At 41.0% G+C, this 19,048-nt stretch overlaps 1 protein-coding gene across 1 annotated transcript in view; it reads right to left on the bottom strand.

Moving 5' to 3' along the window:
- Positions 1 to 19,048, bottom strand: part of FAM20B (FAM20B glycosaminoglycan xylosylkinase) — a 42,044-nt gene that overhangs the window by 14,540 nt on the left and 8,456 nt on the right. Inside the window, exons 3-6 of the mRNA XM_007937618.2 lie at positions 15,045 to 15,154; positions 6,007 to 6,178; positions 5,605 to 5,796; positions 3,668 to 3,727 (exon numbers count right to left, since the gene is read on the bottom strand). Of these exons, the coding sequence (XP_007935809.1) occupies positions 3,668 to 3,727; positions 5,605 to 5,796; positions 6,007 to 6,178; positions 15,045 to 15,154 (534 nt within the window). The remainder of the gene's footprint in view (positions 1 to 3,667; positions 3,728 to 5,604; positions 5,797 to 6,006; positions 6,179 to 15,044; positions 15,155 to 19,048) is intronic.

Genomic DNA, 19,048 nt, shown 5'->3' with positions numbered 1-19,048 from the left:
CTAAGGCACTTGACTGCTAAACAGAAGGCTGGCGGTTCAAACCCACCAGCCACTCCTCGGAAGGAAGATGGGGCAATCTACTTCCATAGTGATACTGCCTGGGAAACCCAAGGAGGGGTCGCTATGAGTCAGGCCCAACTGGATGGCACATAACAACAACAACAACAACATAAGAATTCCCAGGTGTATAGTAGAGCTGACAAGGGACAAGGTTGTAGTCACTTCTTGGCCACAACCAGCTATCCAGAGGGAGCGAGTAGTTGAACCAATGGGCTCAGGACCATAGTCACAGGGGGACATCAAACTCAAATGGCATAACATACTACACAAAACATTGTTCCACCTCATACTTTGGGGAGTAGCGACTGGGATCTTAAAAGCTTGCAATCTGCCTTCTAGATGCAACAATGGGTCTCTCCTGGTCCAGAGCAAAGAAGAATGAAGAAAACCAAAGCTGCATGGAAACAATTAGTCCCAGCGACTGGTACACCATGCGATCTGCAGCCTATACAACTATGAGACCAGAAGAACTAGTTGGTGCCTGGCTACCACTGTCAACCACTTGAAGGGGGATCTATATAGGAGATCCTGGATAGAGAGGAAGAACAATGTGGAACAACAAAAAAAAAGGGACCAGGTTTTCTGGGCTGATAGAGCCTGGTGGAACCACTGAGACTATGGTCCCTAGCTGCCCTTCAGGTCTGGAATTCAACCCACACTGGTGGCTTCCAGCCAAACAAAAGACAGGCATAGGAGTTGAATATTTACCTGAGGTAGATACACTCCTTGGAGAGAACAAACATGGGAGAAAGAAAGGCTGTTTATGCACAGGGAAACAGCTCAGGGGGCAGGAGTGCATGGAGAGATAGACACAGGGAAGAGGTAACTATGGGGAGGAAGTGGGAGGAGAGCTGCTGCATTGTGGGAAATTGTAGTCAATGTCATGAGAAAGTGTATGTGAACTGCTGTATGGAAAGTGAGTTTGCGTAAACTTTCACCCAAATCACAAAAAAAAGAAAGATGGAAAGAATACACAGAGTCATTGTACCAAAAAGAACTGGTCAATGTTTATCCATTTCAGGAGGTGGCATATGATTAAGAACCAATGGTACTAAAGGAAGAAGCTGAAGCTGCACTGAAGGAACTGGTGAAGAACAAGGCTCCAGGAATTGATGGAATATCAATTGAGATGTTTCAACAAATGTATGCCATGCTGGAGGCACTCACTTGTCCATGCCAAGAAATTTCGAAGACAGCTACCTGGCCAGCTGACTGGAAGAGAACCATATTTGTACCCGTTCCAAAGAAAGGTGATACCAGAGAATGTGGAAATTATCAAACGATATTATTAGTATCACATGCAAGTAAAATCTTGCTGAAGATAATTCAAAAACGGTTGCAGCAGTATACTGACATAAAACTTCCAGAACTGCAAGCTGGATTCAGAAGAGGATGTGGAACAAAGGATATATTGCTGATGTCAGATGGATCTTGGCTGAGAGCAAAGAATATCAGAAAGATGTTTGTGTTTTATTTACTGTGCAAAAGCATTTGACTGTGTGGATCATAACAAATTATGAGAAGAATGGGAATTCCAGAACACTTGAATGTGCTTATCAGGAAACTGTACGTAGATCAGGAGGTTGTCATTTGAAAAGAACAAGGGGACACTGCATGGTTTAAAATCAGGAAGGGAGTGTGTCAGGATTGTATCATTTTATCATACGTATCCAATCTGTATCCTGAACAAATAATCTGAGAAGTTGGACCATATGAAGAATGTGGCATCAGGACTGGAGAAAGACTCATTAACAACCTGTGAGATGCAGACCACATAAATTTGCTTGCTGAAAGTGAAGATGATTTGAAGCAGTTACTGATGAAGATTAAAGACATCAGTCTGCCATATGAATTACAGCTCAACATAAAGAAAATGAAAATCCTCACAACTGGACCAATAAGCAGCATCATGATAAGTGGAGAAAAGATTGAATTTGTTAAAGATTTCATATTACTTAGTTCCAAAATCAATGCCGATAGAAGCAGCAGTCAAGACATCAGATGACATATTGCACTGGTCAAATCTGCTGCAAAAGAGCTCTTTAAAGTGCTGAAGAGCAAAGGTGTCTCGCTGAAAACTAAGGTGCGCCTAACCCAAGCCATGGTATTTTCACTTACCTCATGTGTATGTGAGAACTGGACAGTGAGTAAGGAAGATTGAAGAAGAGTTGATGCTTTTGAGTTGTGGTATGGGAGAAGGATACTGAAAGTACCATGAACTGCCAGAAGAACAAATAAATCTGTCCTGGAAGAAGTACAGCCAGAATGCTCCTTGGAAGCGAGAATGGCCACAATTTGTCTCACCTACTTTGGTCATGTTGTCAGAAGGGACCATTCCCTGGAGAAGGATATCACACTTGGTAAAGTGGAGGGTCAATGAAAAAGAGGAAGGCCCCTAACAAGATGGATTGACACAGTGGCTGCAATGATGGGCTCAGGTATAGCAAGGATTGTGAGGCTGGCACAGGACCAGGCAGTGTTTTGTTCTGTTGTACATAGGATTGCTGAGTCGGAGCCAACAATGGCATGTAACAACAACAACAAACCCCCATAATCCTGAGTATTGTCTGTGAGTTCTGTGTGGTCATTTCAACGAATTATTTAACCAAGCAAAGAGGTAGTGAGTGCTGTGGGAGAGATGGCTGGTGTTGGAATTAGTAAAAAGGTTGGAGGGTGGCGGCATCCCTGACTTCCACCTCATAGGAATCAGCTTTGAGTTGATACTGTTGACCCCTTTTCTCTCTCCCTTGTGAAGTTAGAGGAGGTCACAGGATGTGGGCCCCATGTCCTAACTGCCGCCGGTCTGTGTGATGGAATTGTCTGGGTGTTGACTCCTGGACTTGCTTCTCTATGTAGTCAAGCAAGGTGAATCCAGGTGATTCTTGGTGCTCATGCTCTAAAACTGTACCAGATGATCTGAAAACAAGGTTCTTAGAACGCTGTTATTTCTTGATTTATTCTTTAATGTTTTGTTTTCTAAGATCAAACCAAACTCCAAATTCACTGCCACTGACTTGGATCTGACTCATAATGACCTCTCCTTGGGTTTCCAAGGTGGCATCACTAAAGAAGTAGATTGCCCGATCTTCTTTCTGAGGAGTGGCTGGTGGGTTTGAACCGCCAGCCTAAAAAATCAAGTATTAAATACCTATGAGAAAAGTCAGTTACTGTTGGGTAAGATAATTTAAAACTGAGATCTGCATACCCCAAGTGGCATGTGGCGGATATGGAAGAGGACGTGAACCACAAGGTCCCACATGAGGTAGCTCCCTGGGACACAGATTTTATTTACTAGGGTTTTTTTTTGGAAGGGGGAGGGGAAAAATTATATTTTGATATTTAAACAAACATGGATTACATATTATTGAACAGATTGTAAAATTCTATTCATACAAAACTTGAAATGAATTCTGAGCTTTGGGTTACCTGTCCTCCTCCACCTTTCCCTGATCTCCTGTCTCAGTATCTCCAAAGGCTCCGAGTCGAAAAAGTAGGAAAAACAGTGCTCAGGTACCAGGACATTTCAAGGCCAAGGAAACATTTGCACCGTTAACTGAGACTGGCAAAGAAGGGAAAGCAGCACATGTATTTGATGTGTGTAACTTACATGCAGCACTGATAGAGAGGGGCAAGAATGCTTCTCTCATCCAGCGAGGGGTTCCCAAAGCTGAAAATTAAATTAAAACTCAGTGAATTACTTGCAAGCACCAGTTCCCTTCTTAGTATCAAAGCAATCTAATTCCCTCCTTAGCATCACATTCTGTAAGAAGCCCAAATGTGATCCTAGATAATTTCATGCTCTAGCAGCTCAAATCACTTAAATTAAAAATAAACAGGGCATGACCAATCAGACACAGGGTCCCCAGTAGCCTGTGCTGAAGTACTGAACAGCAAATATACTGATTTACAAGGACCCTGTTTCCTACTAAGATTATCCAAGGTGCTGGAGCATAACTATGGTCACAAAGTGTGGAATTAACAGACTGAAAGAACTTGAAGACCCCAAACCTGAAATGTTTTAAGGCGTAGGGAGAGAAACAAAAGCTTTTCATATCAAATTCCACAAGTGAGCATATGGTCATTAGTTGTAAAAAGAAGCTATACTTGTTATACCCCAAAATTACCAACCAGAAACGATTTGATTTTCCTATTCCATATAAGTAACTACATGAGCAGATTCACACTGGTTTCAAAGTGCTCATGCCCACTGCTATCAAGTTGATTCTGACTCAGAGTGACTCTACAGGACAGAGCAGAGTTGCCCCATAGGGTTTCAAAGGCTGTAAATCTTCATGAAAGCAGAATACCACATCTCTCTCCTGCAGAATGCCTGGTGGGTTTGAATCATTGACCTTTTGATTAGCTGCCAAGCACTTTAACCACTGTACCACCAGGGCTCCTTCAAACTGCTCAGAGAGGCTGAGAAAACACTGATTCAAGCAGACGTAAAACTAATGTAAGTAGTAACTCAGAAAAGAAGACCTGAATCTGGGAAAACTGTCCATCTTCTACTATTTTCCAGAACATTCACCTTAATAACTAGAAGGTTCTGGTGACCCTTAGTGCAGCACAGGCGCTCAGACAATCAATGGCAAAGGCAACCATTCCAATGTGCATATGGTATGTGCATATAGGAAAAAAAAAATCACTTCTACAAGGATAAAGATTTTCCAGAATACGTGTAGCACTGGCCACCACCTGCTTTGCTGTGAAATGGAACAAGGAAGTGGCAATGTTTGCTGGCCTCTTTCTGTGGCTGCCACCATTTTGCATGGAGCACAGGGCCCCCGGTGTTCTACATAAGTTGCTGGCATCAATAACAAATGCTATCTAAGCAGTCTTTCCCAAGGATCCAAGTTTCAGCATATTCCCAGCACCAATGTTAACAGTGGTGACTGGGTACCTGGAAAATTCTGGCCTTCAGGGAAGAATTTTATTTAGCTAACATTTATAAGTGTAACTTAAAGTGCAATACAGAACCTGGCACCATTAAGAATGCAGAAAATAAACTGGAAATATGCTCCAAATAGCTCAATAAAAATAAGGTGAGAAAAATGTGTGTGTGGGGGGGAAGTAATAAAGACATTCCATTTTACTCAAAACAGAAAACTTGTCTTTATATACAATCCCTAGGGTCTTTTCACATCATAATAAATAGTCTGGGCCTTAAATTACTGTAACAATTGCAAAACATCCTATCAACAAGTTAATTTTTAAAAATGTCATGAACCTTTGGATAAAATAAATTTAACAGTAACTAAGTTTCATGTTCTATTAAACCTGTATTTCTTAAGATTCTAAATGTCCTAGTCAAGAAAGAGTGATACAAGTAGTGATAAGCTAAAGACCCTGGTTTTCAGGTATCTGTGATGAGTCTTGTAGAGGGAATACAAACCTTGAGCAAGATGGAAGAGTTAACAACAGTGAAGACCCAAGCAGAAAAGGGAAGGGTGCCCCCTGTCAGTGGTACTTTGGATGTCTTCAAGTCTCCTCCTTGTACATAGAGCAACTCCCAACTGACAAGAATGGTTCTGCCAGGCCTACCTTTTGGCATTATCGAGGAGGATGAGCATACTGGCGCCTTCATCATCTTGAAAGCTCTCGTAATGATGGCGGTCAGCATTGCCAATCAAGTAGTCAAAGACAGCTGTGTCAATGATGTCCAGGAGGCGTGGGCCCGAGTCATAGGGGGATGTTTTCTTCACAGCATCACAGTAGCTCTCATCATACTCCCACCTGGAGGCAAGAAGCATCACTAGAGTTATTTACTGAGTGCAAACACTGTTTCTGGCACTGTTTAAACAGAGATGTCGGAGTCCCTGCCTAGCAGGTTGACCTCTGACACCCATAGTCTTTTGAGTGTTGGTCACAACCCCTCACTCCCATACTGGCTGGCACCTGGCCAGGAGCAGGGGACAATTAAGCAGGGGCCCACAGGGGCATTACCTGGCCAATTTGCCTTCTCGGTAAGTCCTGCCCCACGGGTGTCTGTGTTTCTGCAGAGGCCACACATCTGGGAGCCAAAGCGTGACAGATCCCTCCATTGTGTCTCCATCGGCACAAGCTGGCTCTGTTTCTCGGCAGTAATAACACTTCCCATAGAAGCAAGTATTATTTCCTAAAGGAGAGGAAGGAGCCAAACACACATAAGGAAAAAAGGAAGATTCCAAATCCCCAAACAACACAGACAACAGCATCTGAATAAACACGTACTATGAGAGCAAAGATCTTGAAGTTACTACATTGAAAACATTTATTTACTTTTTGAATAGGTAATAAGAGCACATGGTATCAAAAATTCAAAAGGTACAAAAAGACATGTACTAAAAAGTAATTCTTCCTCCTCCTCTGTGTCCCTTCTATCCTCTCTCTCTCAGGAGTCAACCATCGTCACCAGTATCTTTCTAAACTCACTTTAACTAAAAGAAGGTAATGGCCTCTTCTCTTTGTTAGGGCTGAGATTTTGGCCAGAGTGCCCAGGGAAGAGAGGGGGTATGTCTGGGGCCAAACTGTGGCCAGAAATTTGGTTCTCTACAGAGGAGTTAGAACAAATAAGTAAACAGAATGAGGATAATGGGAGCCAGATTTCTTACAGATGGAGAAGGGAGTACACATACAGACAGGGAGAAGGCCAAAATAATTTTTTGTGATTAGAATTGGAGACAATGGTATGAATTGATGGTTTTAACACCATACACATAGATACAGAAAAAGATACAGATTGTGTACATGTGTATCCCTGCATACACACATATATGTATATACAAACATACATTTCCCACCTCTGCCCATCAAGAGAAACTAAAGATAATGACACTCCAGTAATAATGAGCACACAGAGCACCAACATATTAGTTTCTAAGTACCACTTTAGTATATATGTAAAGGAACCAGAGCTTCTTGCAGAACAGCTGACTCTAGGGCTGGGGCAGGCAAAGCACAAGATGAGTCTGAAACATGTTGTTATGCCAATGAGTAATGAAGTGCTCAGAGAATGATGGGGACATTCAAAAATGGCACAGGAGCCAGGCTGATGGGGTTCCCACTTGCCAGATCTGTGACAGTTTGAGCATCAAAATAAGTAATGACAGTAATAAACTATTCTGGGCAAAGTAAGAGTCTATAAGTTCATAGGTATATAAGTCAGTAAATAAATGAATTTTCAAATGAATTAGAAAATAATCATTTGGCAACTATTATAGTTTGTTGATACGTAGGCTTTCAAAATGGCAGTCTTGAAATCCCTATGGAGGGCAGTTTTACTGTCTACACATGTGGTTCCCATGACCTGAAGCTGACTCAGTGGCAATTAACAATAACAACACATCCCACATGTGTTTATAATTATAAAAATATAAACTTACAAATTTAACTTGACCTCATTAGAAATATCAGCAGACTTTTTAGAGTAACTAGATATGCTAATTTTAAAGATCATGTTGTTGTTGTTGTGTGCGTCGAGTCACCCCAACTCATAGCGACCCCTCCTTGGGTTTCCAAGGCAGGATCACTATGGAACTAGACTGTCCATCCTTCCTTCTGAGTAGTGGCTAGTGGGTTTGAACCACCAGCCTTCTGGTTAGCACTATGCTATCAGAGCTCCCTTAAAGATCATAAGGAATAACAAATGAGAACTGCTAGAAAACTTCTAAAATAAGAGCAAAGAGAGGTACTAGCCCTATCAGGTATCAAAACATATTATAAGTTCTCAATAATTAAGACGTTATAGACCAGCTCATGAAATGGAACAGAATAGAAAGTTCAAAAAAATTATTACAGTGGAAAAAAGATAGACTCTCCAGTAAATGCAACTGGGACAACTGTCAGTCATCTGAGAAAAAAATAACAGTTGGGACCAGTACCTCATTTCATAGCTTAAATCCCAACTACATAAAAAATTTAAACGTAAAAAGTAAAACTTAACAGTACTAAAAGAAAATATGACAGAACTCTTCCATAACCTTGAAATGATTAAGGCAAATTATGATATAAAATCAGAAAATTTATCAGAAAAGACAGATTGGTTACATGTGAAAATAAACAAAAAACTTCCACAAGGCAACAAATACCATGAGCAAAGTAAAAACCAAACAAATGGGAAAACTTATTTGTAACTCACATTATAAAGGGCTACCCTTCCTACTATGTACAAGCTCACATAAGTCAGTAAGACCAATGGCACAGCAGAAAACAAGCAAAGGATATGAAAAGACAGCTAACAGAAAATACAAATGGCTCTTTAATAAAAAAGATGCTAAGCATCATATAGGAGCTCTGGTCAGATGAAGTCCTTGACCGGCACAAACAGTTAAGTGCTTAACTATTAGCTGAAAGGCTGGCAGTTTGAACCCGCTCAGAGGCACCTTGAAGACAGGCCTGGTGATCTGCTTCTGAAAGGCCACAGCCTTGAAAACCCTCCGGAGCACAGTTCTATTCTAAAATACATGAGTTTGCCACAAGTCAGAACTGACTCAACAGCAACTAACAACAACAAATATCAGGCAAAAACCAAAAGTTTGATAACACATTGTTAGTGAGGCACAGGCAAACAGGCACCCTCATACATTAATATTACGAATTAAATTGGTTAAACATACATGTAAGGCAATTTGGCAATACCTATCACGCTTGGTAACGGAGACAATCAGCAGAAAAAAATGAAGACCCTCAATGAGATGGACTGACAGTGGCTGCAACCAGCAGCGACTGAAAGGATGGAGCAGGACCAGGCAGTGCTTCATTCTGTTGTATACAGTGTTGCTATGGAACCTACTCAATAGTAACTAATAACATGAAAATTAAAAACGTTATGTGCCCTTTAGCCCAGCAATTCCTTTGATTTATTTGGGTATACTTGTTCACGGGAGAAGTAACATGTACGTATGTTAGGCAATGTTGTTTATAATATCAGAATGACCTATTTGTCCAATGGAGCGGGGATCAAACCCATTACCACTGAAGTCAATTAAGACTCACGGTGACACCATGTTTTACAGAGTAAAACTCAGCTCCACAGTGTTTTCTTGGCTGTGATCTTTATGGAAGCAGACTGCCAGGCCGTTCTTCCATGGGGCGGTGAAACGCCAATCTTTCGGATAGCAGCTGAGTGCAAACGGACTAGTTAAATTAATTATTGTACATCTGTACAACCGACATTTTATAATTGGTAAAACAAAAGAATAAAGAAGTTCTGTATATGTGATACAGGAGTATTTCCAAGGTATATTAAATAAAAAGAATACAATGTAGAAATAGGTACAGCGTGCCATATTTTGCTTAAAAAGTTAGAATTAAATTAGAATATACAATCCCGCATCATACAAAAATGACAAAGAAATTCATAATAGAGGTTACCACTTGGGAAGAAGAAGAAGGAACTGGAGATACATGAGAAGAAAACTTTTCACTGTGGTCCTTTCTATATTCTTAAAACTTTTTGAATTGTGTGACTATATCATAGATTCAAAAAATTAAAAAAGCAAACAAAGCAAAAAACAAAATGAAAAATACTACCTGGTGTAGAAAACCTGAGTTTGGTAAATAAGACCTTCATAACCAGAAGGAAATACGGTATACTGTTTAACAGCTGGGATTTAGCGTCCATTTCAGGTGTTAAAACGGAGACGTTAGCCTCCTGTACCTTTAGACCAGAAGAACTAAATGGTGCCTGATACCAATAATGACCACTCTGATTGGGATCACAAAAGGTCCTGGAGAGAATGGGAGAAAAATGTAGAACAAAACTCAAAAGCATGAAAAAGACCAGACTTACTGGTCTGATAGAGACTGGTGGAATCTCCAAGACTGTGGCCCCCAGATACCCTTCAAACCTAGAGCTAAATGCATCCCTGGGGATCATCATCTTGCAGCCAAACAACAGAAGGCCTATAAAGTGAACAGTAACACTTGTGAGGAATGTATTCCTCAAAGCAAACATATAAGACCAAAAGAGCAGCATTTGCCCCCAAACAAAGCTCAGAAGGCAGAAAGGGGCAGGAAAGAACACAAATGGAAATGAGGAACCCAGGAAGAGTGCTATTATGCTCAGGGAACTGCAACTAATGTTACAAAACAAAACTTGTATAAATTATTGAATGGAAAACTAATTTGTTCTGTAAACTCTGACCCAAACCACAATTTAAAAAAAAAAAAGCAGATGTTAGTCAAGATTGTATGACTTTGGACATGTAATTTCACATCTCTAAACAACTTCCGAGGAGCTCTGGTAGCATAGTGCCTAAGGCATTTGACTGCTAACCAGAAGGCTGGCGGTTCAAACCCACCAGCCACACCTTGGAAGGAAGGTTGGGCAATCTACTTCCATAGTGATACTGCCTCAGAAACCCGAGGAGGGGTCGCTATGGGTCAGATCCAACTTGATGGCAGTGTGTTTGTTTTTTTTTGTAAACAACTTCTGAGCTCTGGGGACACAGTGTATAAAACATCTGACTACTAACCAGAAGGCTGGTAGTTCAAACCCACCAGCTGCTCCATGGAAGGAACATGGGGCAATCTACTTCTGTAAAGATTTACCACCTTGGAAACCCAATGGCAGTTGCTATGAGTTGCAATCAACTCAATGGCAATGTTTTTTTGTTTTAAGCAACTTCTATATAAAGGATTTAGTACTGGTTCTTCCACTATTAGGTTGGTGAGAATAAATGAGATAACCCACAGTAATGTTCAGCACAGTGCCTGGCACAGTCAGAGACCTGACCAACCAATGCAGTTATTTACTATGAACAGTCTGGCCCAATCTACTTTTCCAGACTTCAATATCCTCATTTTATTGCCATGAGGCTCTAAACTTTTTATTATTTCCTAGACATGTCAAACTTTCAAAATAGGTTTTCCAATAACCTCAGTCTCCACATTCTCTCTAAGTGAACTACCAACTGTGATCATCAAAGCCACATCTCTATCTCAGACTTACCTGAGGTCCTAATGACTTGTCAACCTTACTCCTGATGTTCCTGTCAAGGAACCAAATATTCAGCCTTAAACTCCTATCTTCCTCTACTCCACCTCCTCCTAAGTTGGCTCTTTCCCACACATTTCTAGCATAGTTAACAGCCTATTTATCCACTGAGATAATCCAGTTCAGAAAGCTGGGAGTCACTCTTACTCTACTTTCTCTCAATTACCCCATGCAACCCAAATGTTCACCAAATTCTTTACAGTTAATTCTTAGTTCTGATTCTTACTGCATTATGAATTTACAAGAGCCCCCAAGTGCTATCCTATCTCCTGACTCTCCCTTTCCAATTTATCCTACACAATGCTGTCACAATTATTTTACTAAAATCCAAATCTGATTTTTTCACCAAAACTTCTTTCATGGCTTCTCTGTGCCTATGGAAAAAGTCTTGACTCCTAACTATGGTGTATAAGGCCCTTCAGTGGCAGTGTCCTGACCACTTACCTTACTCACTAGCCAACTCCACACATACCATTAACTTCAGCTAAAGTACACAGTCTCCTGAGCTTGCCCTGCTCTTCTCTCACTTCTCATCATTCTTGTCGAAGCTCTCTCTTCCACTTGGAACAGGGTTCTTAATTCAGGGGGCCCATAGACTGGATGGGAACAAAAGTTCACCTTTATTTTCACTAACCTGTATGTGAGATTTACCATTTCCTTCACTTATGGAGATGTTGTGATGTGCCATTAAGTCGGACCCGACTCATAGCGACCCCTCCTTGGGTTTCCGAGGCAGTATCACTATAGAAGTAGATTGCCCCATCTTCCTTCTGAGGAGTGGCTGGTGGGTTTGAACCGCCATACTTCTGGTTAGCAGTCAAATGCCTTAGCCACTATGCTACCAGAGCACCCCACTTATGGACATAGGGAGTAATAAATCATAATAACATTACCTATGACTTTACCATGGAGTCTTTGGGTGGAAAAATGGTTAAGCCCTTTTTGTGCCAAAAACTTGGTAGTTCAAACATACACACAGGTGCTTCAGAAGACAGGCCTGCCAATCTGCTTCCAAAAGCTTCAGGGAGTGCAGTTCTATTCCACAACACATGGGGTTGCTTTCAGTTAGACTCTGACTCCGAGGCAACTAACCAAGAACAACATGACTTTATCACCAAAAGAAATTAGATTTTTCATACCACATTAGTGTTGCTGTAGATACCTCAAAATATCAATTATGTTCATAATTAGATTACTGCTAGATTTGTTATTTAATGTGTTAAATAACAGCACATTACTGTATCACAAGTTTGATTTTTTAGTTTGTTTTTTTTTATAACAAAACTGTTAATATTGTTGGCTTTCTTTAGAAGTCTATGCATTTTATGTTAAACCATTCTGAGAAAGAGTCTACAAGTTTCTCCAAGCTGCCAAGGGGTTCATGGCACAAAAAAAGGGTAAGAGTTCAAACCTAGCATGTCCCTTCTCACTGTATCTACCTGGGGGACAGCTGTTTGCACCTTGGTCTAACATCTAGGCTTCGTCCTCATCCCTTCCACACTCCCTTAGGCCCTCTGTCAGCCTGGCTTCCTCATCAGGCAAAGTTCCTTAAAGGCAGGTCTGCATCATTCATTTTTGTATATTCAGCAACTAGTTCAGAGCCTGACACAAAGAGGGAAATATAATTCTAATGAATAATTTAATGAATTTAAAAGAATATGAGATTTTAGTGTCTTAAAATCTGGCAAACAATTAGTTCCTTTGTGACTTGGGGAAAGACATTTAACACCTCTAAGCCTCTCATGGGGCTCTGGTAGCGTAGTGCCTAAGGCACCTGACTGCTAACCAGAAGGCTAGTGGTTCAAACCCACCACACCTCGGAAGGAAGGCTGGGCAATCTACTTCTGTAGTGATACTGCCTCGGCAACCCAAGGAGGGGTTGCTATGAGTCGAGTCCGACTCGATGGCACATAACAACAACACAACAACAACAAGCCTCTCATGTATGAAATGTAAACACTAACTCCTTTACTTATTGCAATGTTTACAAGAGGATCAAATAAGGTAATTTAGTGCTGCTATAACAGAAATACCACGTGTGGATGGCTTTAACAAAGAGAAATTTAGTCTCTCTGTCAGAGCCTAGGACGTCCATATCCAGGGCACTGGCTCTAAGAGCATCTTTCTCTCCCTCAGCTCGGGGGGAAGGTCCTCGCCTCCTCTCAACATCCGTGGGCCTGGCGTTCCTTGGAGACCTCCATGTGGCTTGGAATCAATCTTCCCCCGGGTCTAGGAGGTCCTCAGCACAGGGAACCTGGATCTAAAGGATGCGCTGCATTCCTGGCTCTTCTTTCTCTGTGGTAGTCAGGTCCCCCCTTCTTTGCTCGCTTCTCTCTCCTTTTAGCTCTTCTTGTAAGACAAAAAGTGATGGAGGCCACACCCCAGGGGACCTCCTCTTGTATCAGATTCAGGCTGTGACCTGAGTAAGAGTGTCCCACCCTAAACCCCTTACAACTGACTGGCTGATCACATCAGATCACACCATGGGGAAGATCACATCATTACATAACTGCTGATTTATATCATTACATAACTACCTAACCGCTGAGGATCATGGCCCAGCCAAGCTGACACCTATTTTTCGGGAACACAATTCAACCCATAACATCGTGTGAAAGTGCTTTGTAAAAATGCAAAGGCTACATAGAATTTAGTCATTATAATACCAAGTTATCCATTGATACTTAGAACAATGGGCTAAGGTCATCATATTATTAGCAATCTCACCTCCAGCCAAATTCCTCTACCCACTCTACCAGATATGCAGAAGCTCGGTGCTTGCCAAAAGTACCCATCCTGTAGACTTTCAGCTTGTTATGCTCTTATTTCCATTATCACTTCCTGTTATTTTGCCCAACTCCCTCCTTTGCCCACCTAGGTAACCACCACTGATTCTTCAATACTTGGTCTAAGCATTAATAACCTCTTCCATGAATCCTTTTCTGGCCTTTCCCTTCCCCACAATTCACACAATGTATGAGAGTTCATTTTCTTTGTTATCTCTGGAGAGCAGGGATCCTGGTTACTTTTCTTGACTTCCTCTCTCTATCCTAGCATCCAAAAGGAATTCAAGTTATGTTTGCTGAGCATAAAATTGAACAACCAAACATAATTAGAGTGTATTGGAAACAAATCAGGAACACTGCATGCATCTAGGTATTTATAAGAAAAGCAGAGCCCTAGCCTTATAAGTATTTAAATACTAAATGACAAATCTGTCACAAGTCCTTTAAATATTCAGTTTCACCTCATTTTAAATGTAAATCAATTCACTCTAGCAAAGCTAGGTTAAGTTCATCTTGCAATGTTTGTTTCAACAAGTATACCATAATGCAGAGCACCGAATCACTGACAATGTCACCATCAGAGGCTGAGGCAACAGACCACAGTACCTCAGAATTCTTCCCATCTGCATCATGCCCACAAAAACATAAGTGAGCTTTTTAGCTGAGATTCCTTACCTCAGAATGAGATAACGGAGAACTGAGGCCAGAAGGACCACAGTTGGTTTCATGCACAATGAATGAGTTGTGAATTAACGCTTGAAGATTAGTAAGAGGCAGTGATTTACCAGGCCCTGCCAGGGAATTTCTGACCCTCTTTCAGAGTTGCTTTAAGGTTTCCTCAAGTCTAAGGAGACAGGAGACACTTTCCAAGAAAGTGTATGTATGTGGAAAAACAACCACCAAGCCATGATATACAGTTACAAAGTCAGGCCAAAATCTGAGTTTGACATTTAGTTGTAAGACTGGCAGAAGGCAACAGTCACCACCTGCTTTCACCATCAGTAAGGGACTTCACCTCCTATTTCACGGACACAACAAAGGACGTTGGGGAAAATGGTCAATTTCCTGCCATCTACTTTGGATTCATTTTCCCAAGTAACCTGATTTGCTTTTGTATTCTCTTGAGCTTCTCAATTCCTAAAATTCAGGAACCAGCTTGCTTAATGATGTCCCATTTAATGTATTAATTATTCCCCTACTAATGTCTTCTGTAATCTTACCTACAGTTAGGAAGGTGCTCAACAGCTGCTCCGTGGCAACAGGCTTGATCTCTGTCCGCAGATTAACAAATCTGCCAACCACCAATGGGGCTCGGCGGAAACCTAGAATCCTAGTTTGGAAGGTTGAAGAACAGAAGAGAAAAATCTGTAGGGATACATTTTAAATATTAATTTTTTTAAAATACGATTAATCATGGCAGGTGTATAAAGGTATCGCAGCCAAGAAGGTAAATCTAAACTAAACCAAACTCACTGCTGTCGAGTTGGATCCAACTCATAGCGACCTCTCCCTGGGTTTCTGAGGCAGCATCACTACGGAAGTAGATTGCCCAGTCTTCCTTCCAAGGAGTAGCTGGTGGGTTTGAACTCCCAGCCTTCTGTTTAGCAGTCAAAATGCCTTAGGCACTATGCCACCAGCACTCCTAATCTTACCGGTAGAGGTCCATATTTAGGAGCTTAATGTCAAGATGTATGTAATTTATTTTCATATACTTCAGCAAAAAGCATAAAGCATATCTGGCCAATATGGAAACTGTTACACTGAGGAAGTTGGTATTGGGTTCATTTTATTATGTTCTCTGTTTTTATTTGCTAGGGTTTTTTCATATTAATAAGTAAAAGCAAATTTTAACAAAGCGTTAAAAAAAAATGGATTTAAACCCATATGCGGGTTCAAAGCTTTGAATAAAACAGGATATTGAAAAAAAAAATTAAGCTGACTGAACTGAAATGATAAACTCAAAGGACAACTTAAATATTGGTACATTTGAAGTCATTTCTCTCTAACGGCCTAAAAGTACTACTTCACAGCTGAACATTTTTTTTTTAAGTGAAGATTTTTATTCAGCATATGCAGCAAAGGAAAATAAAGATGGGAAACAGACAGACATGTTACCAGAACAAATGTCTGCTGAGTCCTTGAATAAAATTACCTTTTAAAAAATAAAGTTTACTGGCCAAAAAATATACACACACTGAAAGAGAGCTGGAATAAATAAAAACAATAATGAAAAAAATACAAATCATCCATAATTCTACAACCCAGGAACAAGTGCTAACATTTTGGCACATGAGCATTTTTTTCCTTTACATGTATATATAAACGCACACTCACACTTTGGTATATACATACAATTGAGATTATACTGTATACAGTTTTGTATCCTACTTTTCTTCATCACTGTATCATGAGCCTTTCCCAATATTATTAGAAAGTCTTTGAAAGTGGCTGTGTGATTAATCCATTGTTCAGCACTGCTAACTCTGTCCTAAACCTAATCTTGGAAAAGCCACAAAAGCAAGGAGATCAGCAGATCTGTCAAAACATAAAAATCAAAGAAATCACTGAGGCAATAGGGTGGTGTTCTGATTACCTAGTGCCGCTCTGACAGGTGGTGTTTTGATTACCACAAATGGGATGCCTTAACAAATGGAAGTTTATTCGCTTACAGTTTGGAGGCTTTAAGTCCAAGTTCAAAGTGCCAGGCTCTAGGGGCTGTGTGAAAGCCCCTTGACCCTGGGCTTCAGCTCTGCCTCTTGCTCCCAGTCCACTGAAGCTAGAGGCATCTCTTCACTCAGGCAGCTACTGGCTGCTGAGGCTAACAAGCCCCAAGTCAACAAATAAATTGGCACAGTCCTAATGTTACCAAATAACACAGCAGGCCATTAATTCAAGTCCCAAGGTCAGCAGAGCATGGCAGGCTGCTGAACAACACAGCTACACACAGGGTCCACATATCCCATAAGCTAGAGACTATCCCCAAGGCTTCTCCTTATATACAGGAAGCAGACCACATTCCAAAGACAGCTACTCAGCTGCCTGTGGTAGATCCCACCATGGAGTTGATTGCCAGTCTCATCATGAGGAATAAATACCATTAGCTGCCCAGCCACTCAACCAGGCCCAGCCAAGTTGACACACAAACTTAACTACCACAGGTGGTTAAATCCTAAAGGAGAAACAGCAATCCAGGACCATATATGGGAAAGAAGGTTGGGAAGTCTTTCTTCTCCGCATTAGCCACTGCCAGGCTACAAAAGAGCAGCCAGCTTAGCTTATCGGAGCAATATCACCCCTCAGGGCTTGAGCTGGGCTGAGGTGGTAGTTAAAACCAGGAATAGGGAGACTGGCCAGAAAACACCTTTCAGACTTTGAGATGGTGAAGGGCATTTAATTGTAAGACTCCAAAAGCACAAATCATAAAATGAATATTATATCTAATTTCCATCAAAAGTAATGATTTCTGTACAAAGAACACCTCACTATAAGTTTAAAAATAAGCTGAAAAGATAAAAAACCAAATCCATTGCTGAAAAGTCAATTTGGACTCAGAGCAACCCTCGACCACAGAGTAGAACTGTCTCACAGGGTTTCCAAGGTTGTAATCTTTATGGAAATAGACTGCTTCGTCTTTCACCTGCAGAGTGGCTGGTGAGTTCAAACCACCGACCTTTTTGGTTTGCAGCCGAGTTCTTAACCACTGCACCACAAGGGCTCCTTGTGAAAAGATAAACAAAAAAAAACCCAAACTCACTGCCCTCGAGTCAGATCCGACTCACAGCGACCCCTCCTTGGGTTTCCGAGGCAGTATCACTATGGAAGTGGATTGCCCAACCTTCCTTCCGAGGAGTGGCTGGTGGGTTTGAACCATCAGCCTTCTGGTTAGCAGTCAATTATGCCTTAGGCACTATGCTACCCAAACTCCTGTGAAAAGATAAGGAGATACTAAACATTGCCAATAACTGGGGAAATACAAAATAAAATAACAATCAGATACCATTTTACATGTATCAGAACAACAAAAATTATTACCTTGCATAATATGAAATATTGGTTTGACTATACGGGGAAATGAGAATCTTCATATCATGCTGGAATCCACCAGCAGGGAAACAGGAAGGGGATGGGAAATGAAAAAAAAAATAGGAAAACAAATGAGATCTTGGGAAAACAGATTCTATTGTGCCATTAAGTGCGGAATAGGATTTACTTAACACTCTGCACCTTGAGGTCTTAAGGTACCAAAAAATTCCTGGTACTATAAACAAGTATTTCTTTAACCATTGCCAAATGTTTAGACGTTTAGCTTACTGCCAGTTTTTCACTACTGAAAATACAACAGCTAAGATCTTTTGCATACAAATTTTTGAATTTCTGATTATTTCTCTAGAGTATGTCCTAGAAATATCTTAGAACTTTCCTAGATATTTGCATTAAAAAGGGAGTTACTGATTCAAAGGGTAAGAACATGAAGGTTTTTGATACATAATGCCAGAGTCCTTCAAAAGAAAGACTGAACCAATTAATGCCACAAGCAGCATATGAATCTCAATAAAGTAGTATTTTTTTTTAATCTCTGCCATTTGCATAGGGTCGCTATGAGTCGAGGCGACTGGACGGCTCCAACAACAACATTTTCAGGAGATGAAAAAAATTATTTCATTATTTCAACTGGATGATTTTTATGACTGGTATGCATGAACTTTCCCTCCTATGTTATTAGGTGCCATCGAGTCAGCTCCAACTCCATGTACAACAGAATGAAACACTGCCTGGTCCTGTGCCAGCCTCACAATCCTTGCTATACCTGAGCCCATCATTGCAGCCACTGTGTCAATCCATCTTGTTGAGGGCCTTCCCCTTTTCGCTGACCCTCCACTTTACCAAGCATGATATATTTCTCCAGGGAATGGTCCTTTCTGACTATCAAAGTAGGTGAGATGAAGTCTGGCCATTCTCACTTCTAAGGAGCACTCCAGCAGCACTTCCTCCACGACAGATTTGTTGGTTCTTCTGGCAGTCCATGGTACTTTCAGTATTTTCCACCAACACCACAGCTCAAAAGCATTAACTCTTCTTGTTGTTATGTGCCTGCCGTCAAGTAGGACCTGACTGATAGCAACTTCTCCTTGGCTTTCCGAGGCAGTATCACTACAGAAGTAGATTGCCCAACCTTCCTTCCAAGGAGTGGCTGGTGAGTTTGAACCACCAGCCTTCTGGTTAG

The sequence above is a fragment of the Orycteropus afer genome, unplaced genomic scaffold (genome assembly GCF_000298275.1).
Source record: "Orycteropus afer afer isolate SDZICR_OR568_19922 unplaced genomic scaffold, OryAfe1.0 scaffold00043, whole genome shotgun sequence".
Lineage (NCBI taxonomy): Eukaryota > Metazoa > Chordata > Mammalia > Tubulidentata > Orycteropodidae > Orycteropus > Orycteropus afer.
This window is presented reverse-complemented; position numbering and strand designations above follow the sequence as displayed.